The sequence below is a fragment of the Callospermophilus lateralis genome, chromosome 13 (assembly GCF_048772815.1).
Source record: "Callospermophilus lateralis isolate mCalLat2 chromosome 13, mCalLat2.hap1, whole genome shotgun sequence".
Classification (NCBI taxonomy): domain Eukaryota; kingdom Metazoa; phylum Chordata; class Mammalia; order Rodentia; family Sciuridae; genus Callospermophilus; species Callospermophilus lateralis.
Genome location: NC_135317.1, coordinates 94138575 through 94150679, shown reverse-complemented (window position 1 = coordinate 94150679; position 12105 = coordinate 94138575). Strand labels below are relative to the sequence as shown.

At 43.7% G+C, this 12105-nt stretch overlaps 1 protein-coding gene across 2 annotated transcripts in view; it reads right to left on the bottom strand.

The window, feature by feature from the left end:
• Niban1 (niban apoptosis regulator 1) overlaps window positions 1-12105 on the bottom strand; it is a 136260-nt gene that overhangs the window by 4736 nt on the left and 119419 nt on the right. For both annotated transcript variants that reach the window (XM_076831767.2, XM_076831768.2), the window contains 4 exons: window positions 9653-9814; window positions 7948-8058; window positions 6280-6387; window positions 1443-1554 (listed from right to left, as the gene is read on the bottom strand). In XM_076831767.2, the coding sequence (XP_076687882.2) occupies window positions 1443-1554; window positions 6280-6387; window positions 7948-8058; window positions 9653-9814 (493 nt within the window). The remainder of the gene's footprint in view (window positions 1-1442; window positions 1555-6279; window positions 6388-7947; window positions 8059-9652; window positions 9815-12105) is intronic.

Below are 12105 nucleotides of genomic sequence, written 5' to 3'. Positions count from 1 at the left end.
TGTGTGTCCACCTAGATTGGAATTCCTGCGGGCAGGGGCAGCCTTTGTACCTCTGCTCTTTCTCAGAGTACAGTCCCGAGTGTGTCCTAGGTGTTCAGTTCTGATCATGCATCTGATAGAGCCTCCTGTGTCCTAGGTGTTCAGTTCTGATCATGCATCTGACAGAGCCTCGTTGGCATGAAAATCTATGCTCACAGAGACCAGCCTCGAAGCCTTGGGAGGGAGGCAAGACAGCAACAACAAAACAGTAGCAGCTGTTTCTGGCCACAGGCCTCCACTCCTGGCTGTGAGGGCTTGCAGTCCCAATAAGGCCACATCCCTGGGGGTGCCATCCCTATCAGAGGCAGTATAGATTTGTGTCTTTGGTATAATTTTTCATCAGCTCGCCATAGACTATTCTAATGAAATTAGGATATCGTGACAATTTTCTTATTTTTTAAAAAATTCATAGAATTTTATTTGAAAAACAGGGAAATATAGAATACGTGAAATTTTTAAAGTGCATCGTGACAATTTCTTTTTTAAATATTTCTTTATAATTTCATTAAAAAACACACGTGGGGAAATACTGATATAATTAAGTTTTGACAGTTTTCTGACAGAGGGCAGTCAAGTGTCCAAAGGAAAGGAGCCTACTTCCAGATCACCCAGAGGTGGCTGTGATAGCTGCCTGCGGCCCTGACAGGGTCCTCCTTGGCGTGGACACCATGCCGGCCCCTTTACACGCCTCATCTCCTCAATCCCTGTGATTAGCTACTGTGACATGCATGGGCCTTAGAACTGGAAGCATTTAGGGACACTCCAGGTCTCTGCCACGGAGACCAGATGCCTCCTAGGCCTGCAGTTTGATGGTGGCCCTCTCCAGCATATTTTTATCAAAGTATCCCCATTTACACTCCAATCCCAGGCAAGGTCCCATTCCACAGCCCACGGGGTGCCAGAGTCCTAGTAAGGCTCCCAGGGCACTGTGTCATCATCACTCTGTGTCTTTTTCTGTCTGGCCTAGCGGAGGTGAGGAATGTGCTGAGCAAGCTTTGGTCGAGCCTGCGGCTGGAGCCACCCACAGCTGCCCTACTCCGGGAGGGGCCCTGAGCCTCTGCCCACAGCTCTTTCCTGGGTTCCATCTGGCACGGTGCATGGAGATAGCTCTTCAGAAGAGACCCTCATTTAATCCCCCTAAGCCTCAATTTTCTCATCTGTGAATGGAAGCTTAACATTCCCATCTCCAGAGTTCCTGTGTGTTGAAAGAGGATAATACCTGAAGGGCTAGCACACTGGGTGCCAAATCAGGGGTGCTCAGTCAAGGTCACCTCCTTCCTTCCCCACCCTCCTTGCTCTCTAATGCCAACTGTCTCTTCCCCTCTCTTAGTCTTCCTAATTCCCACTTCAGAAGTGCTTCCCTCTACAGAGAGTTCCCTCCAGCGCCCGGTAAGCCCTCTCACCTTTTAGAGCTTCATCAAGGAGGATCTGATATAAAATCTCCTCGTAGACATTTTCAACGTGGATCATATTGGTGTGATCTGCAAAGATGAACTGCTCGTATTTCTGAAGCTCCTGAAGAGAGAGAAATAAGAGGATGAAGAGGAAAAGCCGTGCAATGGGATTTCTGGTCTCAGGGAAGATAAGGAAAGGGTGACTCCCACTTGTGATCCCCTCCTGGGAGTTCCAGGGAGGGACAGGGTCATGGTGGCCCACAGGCAGAAGATGCTTAGATAACAGCTGAGTCCAGCGATCTTTGACTGTGTTCTCTCCAATCTGAGTCACTCTAGGCACGCAGGCATGTATGCAGGGTTAACTGCCCAGGACAGGGTGGTGCTTGACCATCGGCAGTTCCAGTCCCTTCCCTCATCCTGGGCACACATCCTGGGTGCTTCAAGGGGGAAGACAGAAGAGATTTTTGGATCGTCTCAAGACCTTGTCAGGCCTTGATAGAAAATAAGGGTCTGGGCTGCCTTATTTTCTATCAAATCTAATGTATTTCCTTTTTCCTTTTTAATTTAATGCCAACAGTATTTTATTGTATATATAAAATATATTATATGTAATATATGCTATATCATATATTATATATAATATACAATAAAATACATAGATTTTAAAAGTACAGTCCAATAATGTTAAATATATAAGTATACCCACGTATCCACAACCCAGATCAGGATGGAGAACACTTCCTTTGCCCCCAAGGCTCCTCCTTGGCCCCCCTCAAGTCCACAGCCCTCCAACAGAGAAGCACTGTCTGACACACATCATGATAGATTCATATTTGCTTGTTCATGAATAAACAAAATTATATATTCATTTGTGTTTGCTTTTCATATTTTTTCCATGTTTCTGCATGTATCTGTAGCTCATTCCTTTCCCCACCGATAAATAGCAATTACCATATGGATAAACTAAAATTATTTATCCATACTCCTTGGACATTGAGATTTTTCCACTTTTTGACTGTCGGAACTGCCATGTTTTTTGAGTTCTTTGTACATCCTGGAGATCAATGCTCTATCTGAAGTGCAGGTGGCAAAGATCTTCTCCCATTGTGTAGGCTCTCTCTTCATGTTTTGATTGTTTCCTTTGCTGTGAAGAAGCTTTTAGTTTGATACCATCCCATTTATTGATTCTTGATTTTACTCCTTACACTTTAGTAGTCTTGTTGAGGAAGTTAATTCCTAAGCTGACATGAAGGAGATTTGGGCCGACTTTTTCTTCTATTAGGCACAGAATCTCTGGTCTAATGCCTAGGTCCTTTATCCACTTTGAGTTTTGTACAGGGATTGAGATAGGGGTCTAATTTCATTTTATTACATATGGATTTCGGGTTTCCTGGCACCATTTGTTGAAGAGGCTATCTTTTCTCCAAGATATGTCTATGGAGCCTTTGTCTAGGATAACTGTATTTGTGTGGGTTTGTCTCTGTATCTCCAATTCTGTCCCATTGGTCTTCATGTCTGTCTGGTGCCGACACCATGCTTTTTTTGGATACTATACCTCTGTAGTATGATTAATTTAAGGTCTGGTGTTATGATGCCTCCTGCTTCACTTTTCTTGCTGAGGATTGCTTTGGCTATTCTGGGCCTCTTATTTTTCCAAACGAATTTCATGACTGCTTTTTCTATTTCTGTGAATAACATCATTAGAAACTTATAGGAACTGCATTAAATCTGTATAGTGCTTGTGGTAGTATGGCCATTTTGATATGTTCCAATATTAATTCTGCCTATCCAAGAACATGGGAGATCTTTCCATCTTCTAAGGTCTTCTTCAATTTCTTTTTCTTTTTCTTTCTTTTTTTTCTTTTTCCTTTTGGTGCCAGGTATTGAACTTGGGGGCACTTGACTACTGAGCCACACATCCCCTGCCCTATTTTGTATTTTATTTAGAGACAGGGTCTCACTGAGTTGCTTAGCGCCTTGCTGTTGCTCAATCTGGCTTTGAACTCGTGATCCTCCTGCCTCAGCCTCCCGAGCCATCTTCTTCAATTTCTTTCTTTAGTTGAACAGGGTGTTTTTTGAGGCCTTAAGGACTTTATTTATCTTGGGTATATACCTAGAAGTGAGGTTTCTGGGTCACGAGGTAGACATAGCTTTAACTTTATAGGAGTCATGTGAGGATTATTCAAAAACATTCTCCTCCATTCCTCCAACTGAACCTGACATTTACTAATTCCTTCTAAGATAGCCCAGGCATGATGCAAAATCCCTTAACCTTTTCTGCTTTCTAAGGATTTCCCAATAGCTGCCTGTGATCAGCACAAGGACAGGGCAGGGATCACAGTGTACCAAATCAGGTTCCAGTGACTAAGTCAGCAATCTTTGCACTGACGGTTCTGGCTCTTAGAGAAGTGGAGTGGGATCTGATGCCTTCAGCAAGTAAGTGGAAATCACAATATTCAAACAAATTTCAGTGCTATGACTTGGGGGTGCTATGGTCCAGGGTTGTATTCCAGTAGGCAATGATGGGATCCCTGGATACCCACCTGAGAGGAAACCCAAAGGCTTGGAGAGACATGAGCCTCAGTGACTCCTAGACAGTTTATGAGACCAGGCAGATGTGCAGATCACTGCCCAGGAGACTGGACACTGTCCTGGATGCTCCACTGGCTCCTGGGTTAGCCATGTCACCACTCTGAACCTCTGTCTTTTCCTCTGCTAAATGAGGGACAGAGGTTCATGCGTGGAACACCGTTTCATCTTCCCTTCCTCTGTCATTCATCCCTGAGGACCAACTGAAGGCACAACTATGGCAGGTCCTCCCTGACCCTAAAAGCAGGGTCCAGCACAGTCCCAGGAATCCTCCTCCATTAGGCCACTGTTGTGCTCCCCATGCGGCATCCCACATGGCTGTCACCTGCCTCTACACTGTGAACTCCAGGACAGCAGGGTTTAATACGTGGTTAATGAATAAATAGAGAGCCTTTAAATTTTCAACCAACAGAATAATTCTGTGAGAAGGAATAACGGAGGGACATTTGTACTGTGGTGACATGCCCAGTTTTACAAAACAGGTCTTCTATATTGAATTGATTGAACTTCATCATATGCTTAATTCTCTGAACCAATTAAATTGGAATCCTGGGGATGAGTCTTGGGAATGTTTTTTTTTTTCCCCCAAAGTTCCCCAGGTTCTTCTAATGGCAGCTAGGATAGGGTTGAGTGCCACAGAACTAGGAAGTTCCCAAGAACCAAGGCAAACACGTGACAGTAAAATAAAGACTCCTATGAAGCAGATAATCCCCGGATTTACCCATTCTGTAAATACAGAGCTTTGAAAGCTCATGACACTGACACAACATCCCTCGTTCTTGAAAACTCGGAGTCACCGGCTCTTCTGAAAGCAGCGTCTCTTGGTTCAATTGCAGGTCTCTGTGCACGTTTAGAGGTAGACTCAGTGATGGGCTGGGCGACTTTCTGCACACAAGGCCAAGGGACAGTCATGTAGGCCAACTCTTTCTCCTTTAGCTTAATCAAATGCTTTTCTACTAAAGAAATACACCCCCAGAAATAAATGCCAGTACTAGATACACCAACGACTAGCTGAAGGAAAATGGCATTTACAGAATATAAAAATGACCACAGAAAATTCCACAGTGAAATAAACTCACAGATGAATTTTAATGTGTCATTGCTTGGAGACTCTCCAAGCTGCCAAAAAGCCCTTTGTGGGATAAAGAAGTTCTTGAATCTTTACTCCAAGAGGGAGCAGCCCTTGCCAATGCCCAAGCTTGCAAGTCGTTCTTAAAATGCAGAAGTGTGACAGGCGAACAGCCTCAGGGAACCCACCACGGTACAGGTGAGTGTGGTGAGTGTGGACTGTTTAAATTCGGGTGGGAACTTGCTCTGTGACTTTGGGCTTGTTGCTTAACCTCTCAGATTTCCTCATTTGCACAACGAGGATATAAACAGGACCTCCTCAGAGGGCTATTGTGAAATTTCTTGCAACAATCCACTCTGTTTAAGCATCGTAAGGATTCATCAAGTGTTAAGGGTACCATTCTAGTCTTCTCAGTCTTAAGAAAGATACTGAAAAATATTATTGGCTACATTTTAAAAAGATGAATTCTAGACCAAAAGAGGAGAAGTGACTGGCCCAGGGCCCAAGGGCAGAAACATGCAGGATCTGGGACTTGAACCCTGGTTCTGAACCAGCCCTAAGACTCCACTTGCCCACTACTCTTCCCCTCAGACCAAGTCACACCTCTGTGATGGTGGCTATCCTTGTGTGCCAGCTGTGTGCAGCACATTTACACAATGTCATTGATTTCGGTAAGCAAACATTACTGGATGTAACAGAACAAATACCCTACTGTCATCTTGTTGCTGGAGATTTTCTGGATGTTGAAGTCAAGTTTCGGAGCACATGTTGGACTTATGAGCCGTGCTATAATAGGGAACACCTGGTCCCCTTAGGCATTCTGTGCCAACCCTTAGCTTGGCTCAAGTTCAGATAATTACCCTTTGAGATTTCCTCTGGTTCAGGGGTCAGCAAATCCTGGCAGCTTCCTGTTTTTGTAAATAAAGCTTTTTGGAACACAGACTTAGATCTGTCTGTGCGCTGTCTCTGGCTGCTTTTGTGCCACAACAGCAGAGTTGAGCAGTCACAACAGAAAAGATAAAATGGCCCATGAAGCTTAAACTATTTACTATTTATATAAAAAAAAAAAAAGTGTGCCAACCCCTCCCCAGGCCCAGTCGGATGTTTGCAAGTACAGAGCAGCGAAAGAGCTCATTTGAACTTCAGAGGCAATAAGAGTAAGCTCTTTAGAGTGACCCATTCGCTTACTGGTTTGCACGTGGATGCCAGTGCCTTCTGCATGGTGGGAAGTGTGATCTGAACCAGCGCCTCCTGAAAGATCTTCTTCCGGATGGTGCTGCTATCATAATCATATTGCTGTCAATGCAGAAACATATGTTAAATAGGAACACGACAATCTGTTAACGTTCCCTTAAACAAAAAACTCAAGACAACCACATCATCTCCCTTCCCCAACCCGAACTTCTGAGGACTCTTGCATTTCCAAGGTCTCAGAGATCTTTCTGTGTCATTCCTGCATACTCTAGGTGGAGGTTGTGACAGAATGACCCATCTCACCATCCCCTCTTACAGATATGGAAACTGAGGCAAGGTCAAAACAGAGAGGTGCCATCTGTGTTATCAAGTAGTTGGAGATAGAACTAGGGGGTGAGTTTGCACCTCATCACCCTGTCTATGTAGGCCCATGGGAGTCACGGTTGGCTATTACATTACAATCTGTTCTGCAGGCAGGGTCAGTGTGTCGCAATGATTTGCACAGAGAAGAGAGGGCCATGGCTCATCAACACTGAGACCTATCAACCAAAGAAATTCAATATCTAGAACAAGAAGGATGATGGTTCTCTCTGTTCTGAATTGAATACCCACACCTGGAGCCCAGGTTTTGATTTTCGATGTCACTTCAAGGTGATCACAGACAATGTAGAGGACAGTCACAGGCATATGAGCAGAATGGTCAGGCCAACTGAAGGATAGTTAGGTGAGGGCATTTACCAAGTATTATGGGAGCACTTGATAGTGGCACTATCTTTCAGGTCAATTGCAGGTGCATTATTATTATTTGTATTATCATGTTTTCATTGTTTTTATCATTGTTTTTAATTGCAATGTTTTGGTTGCTAGAGTTTCCTCTGGTCTATGAGACATCAAGATCAGGTCTAAAATCCAAGGACCACCTCCAGGCTTTGACCTTCTGAGAGCAGTGTTTAGGGGAAACAGCAGGTGGTAAAAAATTAGTAGATCACCACTGAATAGCTGATTGAGCTTTGGTAAAAAATCACTTAAGCTTTTAGAGGATCCGTTTCCTCATCTGTACATTGGGGATACATTCTAATCATCTCACAACTTCCTGTAAGAATCAAACAAAACAGCCTAGGTGTTTTTAAAAAGCTTTAACAATATACTATATTTATACAAATTCCTATTATTGCAGCCATTTACTCTGCACTCACATGTGAAGCCAGTTTAAAACAATTTCATTTGGCAGATATCTTTTCCTTGCAATTCCTTTGCCTTCAGATTTTGATTTTTCTTAAAAATGCTGGCTGATTTTATGGATTTTACTATGTGTTAAACTCTTTGAAGAGAGAATCTGTGCCTTGCCGGTTTTTATATATTATACAATACCTGTCACAGTGCTTGTGGGGACAGCCAATAACGTTTGTTAAGTACTACTGCTGTGAAAGTAGTTACTTCTAACGGTGGGTAAGGATGCTGAATAACTGTAGTCCCTAAAGTCTCCACTAGATGGCAGAAGAGGCATGAAAACCACTGGGGGAATTGCTGCTGGATGACAGTCAAGGGGAGAGGAAGGAGAGGGGAAGAGCAGATTGAAAGGGAGGACAAGGTATTTTCACCTAACAAAAGAAACGGGGGTTTTCTTGTTTTCTGCTTCCACAGATGAGAAAAAGCCTTTACCTTCAGGACTCGGAGCTTGACTTTCTCAATGGCAGCTGCAATTTTGGAGGCGTCTCCTTGGAGATGTGGGGAAAGCAACTGCTCAAAAGTGAATACTGCATTTTGCATGAGCTAGAAACCAGAACAACACAGAAACAGAACAAGTGAGAGGCTGGGATGACCATCCAGCGATGTCCATCTGGGCTTGGAGAGAAGGGAGGGGTTGAGCCCCCAGAGTCCTGCTGTTCTGGGAGGTGACCCAGGGCAACGGGTTCTCATCCCACTATCTGGGCTGTGAGACCAACAGCCACATGGCTACAGGGGAATCAGTAAGAGGTTAGGAGGGACATATGCAGGTCTGCATGCATGTAGTGTTGTTTTATTTTCCCCCCCTCATCTGTTCCCCATGTCCCTCATCTAGAAAGCCCAGGGCTGTGGGACTGAGATGCCCCTCCTCCGTGCTCTGGTGCTGCAACCACAGATTGACAAGATGAGGTGGGAGCCTTTGCCAACCATTTACAGGCTGCATCTCCAGGCTTAGGTGGACATCAACTACTCCACAGCACATCTCTCTGCTTCCCATCCTACCACCTCACATCCTTCCTTTCTCTGCAAGGCTGGGAAGGGACAGAGGGTGAGGTCAGGAAACAGAGATGGTTCAGATAGATGTCTTATTCTCTACAGTTGTACCTGTATCCAGACCTCAGGGGTGCACTCCTATCTAGACTGCAGTTAAACTGTTGCCCAGTTTTGTTCCTTACCCATCTTGAATCCCTCAAGACTCAGAGGTTAAGTAATAAGATATATTGATGAATCCTACCCATAACTGTTGAAAAAAAAAAAAAACAACAACATTCCTTTCTTTCCCGTGCCTGGGATTGATCCCACACCATTCAACCCACTTTCAACACTGTAATGAACTTATCTAAGAATTTGTGTCACTACGGATCTGTGAAGTGGGATCTGGCACAATGTCCAGCCTAGAGTAAGCTTGCCCCAAAATATCTGTGAAAGAGAATAGTGTCTGGTTACACCTTTCTTCATTTAGGAATACTGTAACATGGAAAGAGTTTGGTATTCATTTCTGTTCCTGGGGAAAAAAAATTCCTTGCAGGTAAAAAAAAAAAAAAAAAGGAACCTATCAATTGACACAAGAAATTCAAATATGAAGTCATGATCAATTGGCTGGTTTACTCTTAATCAGGTTAGGAAATTAACTTAAGTCAGTAGTTCTCAATCCCAGCTGTGTATTAGAAAGAGTGGAAAGGCAGGCAGGGGAAGTTCTTTTAAAATTTTTACACATATATAAATTATAAATATTTACATATATAAATTAATATTTATGGGAATTACATATATAAAATATCTGTCCACCTACTTATATACATCAATATATATTCAGAATCACTGGGGATGAGGTGGAGACATCAGTATGTCTTAAAATCTCCCCAGAAGTTTCTAAAGTGCAAGGCAGGCAAGGTGAAAAGCACCGAGCAACCAAGTAATAACGATGAATGCTACTCCAGTCCCTCAGGTATTTCTTCTCTGTGATACTCATCAACATGGGAGGAAGGAGAACCCTGTGAAGGACGGAGTGTGTCTTCAGTCAACAGGACGGAGGAATCCTGCCCATTTCCCTGCGCGGCACCAGTACCCGCTCCTCTGCCAGCACAGTTCTCTGCCCCCTCTCCGTCCTCATGAACCGGGGCTGCCCTGCTGCTCCCACCTCCTGCATGTCGTTCTGTGTCCTCTGGACCACCAGATCCACGTGGGGGCATCTGAAGCGGCTCTGGAGTTCCTGCAGGCGCTCTGGGAGCAGGTTGACTTTAGCGTAACAAGGTTCCATCTTCACAGAATCCAGAGGAAGACTCATAAGCTGCTCTAGATGCTGCGTTTCAGTGAAGAGAAAAATGAAGACCTTCAGACTGGAGCCATACTTCATACACGTCATACAGTTAGAGTGAATCACTACTCAGACCTGGGGATATTTTCAGCTGTCTTGTTTTCATTCTTCAGTGGGTCCCTTGGGCCACTCTATTGCTAGGACAGAAACCCATGTCAGAAATAACCGGGTGACAGGAGGACCCAGGGGTGCATTCAGGGGGACTCCAGCTGAGTTCTTGATAAACTCCAAGTTCCCACTTCCAAGCTCAAGAACCAGGCAGGCGGGCTCTTTGGCAAATGGAATTGGCAAAACTTTCTTAAAGGAGTGACAGCCCTCTCCTAAACCCCAGGGAGACTAGGAGGCTCCCTGGACTCCTAGACTCGGGGAGGGAAGCAGGCTTCCTCACACCCCTCAGTGCGCACAGGGCTTCCCTCTGCAGAAGGCCACTCTAAGGTGCTCACGATGGAGAGTGGGAGAGGAAGAGGGTTGACAGCAGACATCCAGCTTTGAAAGTGGGGTCTCTCCTACTCAGTTTGCACAACTGCCACCTTAATCAGTGAGGCCACAGTGCTTCTTCCTGTGAGAGCCCAGCTGCTGAAGCCCCAGGACTGTCAACGTACTCTCACGTGCAAATGTTGCCGCAACAGAAGCATTCTATATTCACAGTTTATTTTAAAATATTTTTAAACTGAAGAATGGATGCTTAATATGAAAAGGAGACTAGGTGGAAAAGACAGAGAGAAGGTTGCTAAGAATGAGGACTCCAGGGAGGGAGGCAGGTTGAACCTCGAGAGGCAGGACGCATCGTCTGTCAGGAAGTGTTAAAAGGCCCTTTAAAGGGAAAAATTACTCTATTTAAGAAGCAAATTATGGACTGGTTCACTGAAGTGGAATTAATGATCAAAAGCACAGTCGAATTTGACCCTTGTTGTGTGATTAAGGAATGTGTCATTTAAAAAAAAATATGTCAATTATTTAAGCAGGCAGGGGAGGAAAAACGGGTTGTCACTTTGCTCTTATTAAATTGTCAAAGTTCAAACAGGCAATAACACCTATCACTGATGGCAATGTGGGGGAGAAAGTCCCTGCCATATACAATTAGTGGAATGTAAAATTAGACCTTTTTTAAAAAGTACAATGAAAACATCTATTAACATGAGAAATATACCTTTCAATCCAGGAATCTATCCCACAGAAATAAAAACATCAGGATATAAGGATATATGTACAGGTAATTTATTGTAGCTTTGTTCATGGTGCCAGCAATATTGGGATGATTGAATAAATCATGGTGCTTTCATATAGGAAATATTATGCAGCCATCACAAAGAATGATTTAGAGCTAGAACGGTTACCGTGGAAACAGTTTCATGAAGTATTTTTGAATGAGAAAACTGATAAGCAGTGCCTGTAGGAAATATAATGCCACTTTTCTAAAAGCAAATCATAAGAAAACAGCTTATGAATATGCATGTTTATATACTATATAAGCATGGGGAAAGTACAGGGTAGCACCTGCTAAGTCAGTGACACTAGTTATTTAAGAGGAGGTGGGTGGGGTTCGGGAGGAAGGGGAGTAAAGGCAAATTTTAAAAACACCGGCTGCAAGGAAAACCTCAAAGGGTTTACAAAACAGTCTTGTTTTATCAAGAGCTACACACGTTTGAAGGTTCCCAACACAATGATATGGCTAATGTTTCAGGAGGTGGAAATGCTAATTATTCTGATTTGATCATTATGTACTATATATGATCACACTGTATACCGTAAATATGTACAAATGAAAAAAATTGCTATTAGCTTTTGATGATGGAAGGAAGAAAGGAGGGAGAGAAGGCAGAAAAGGAAGGAGGGAGGGAGGGAGGAAGGAAAAGATTCAGAATTAAATCATCTGGTCTAATCTACTGACTTGTTGGGATGTTCCTCACAATATGTCAAGTGGAAAACCAAGGTGCCAAGTTACGTCCATGCCAATTATTCTCCATTTTAGGGTACACCAGATCCTCTGGAGGTCTTGCTGAAACAAGATATCAGGGTCCCTTCCCCAGAGTTCCTGATCTGATGAGGGCCTGGGGCTCTGCATTTTCGACCACCAGGTGATGATGACATGCTGGTCCAAGGACCCCACTTTGAAAGACCCCAATCTATATCCCGAGTGTATAGTTTTGAAAATAAACGAATCAAAGAAAGTTCTTTAAATGAGGGTATATGCTTATATATTTGGATGAACAAAGAAAAAACCCACAGGAAAACACATGGAGCTACTTATATTTCTAATTCAGGGAGTGGGGATG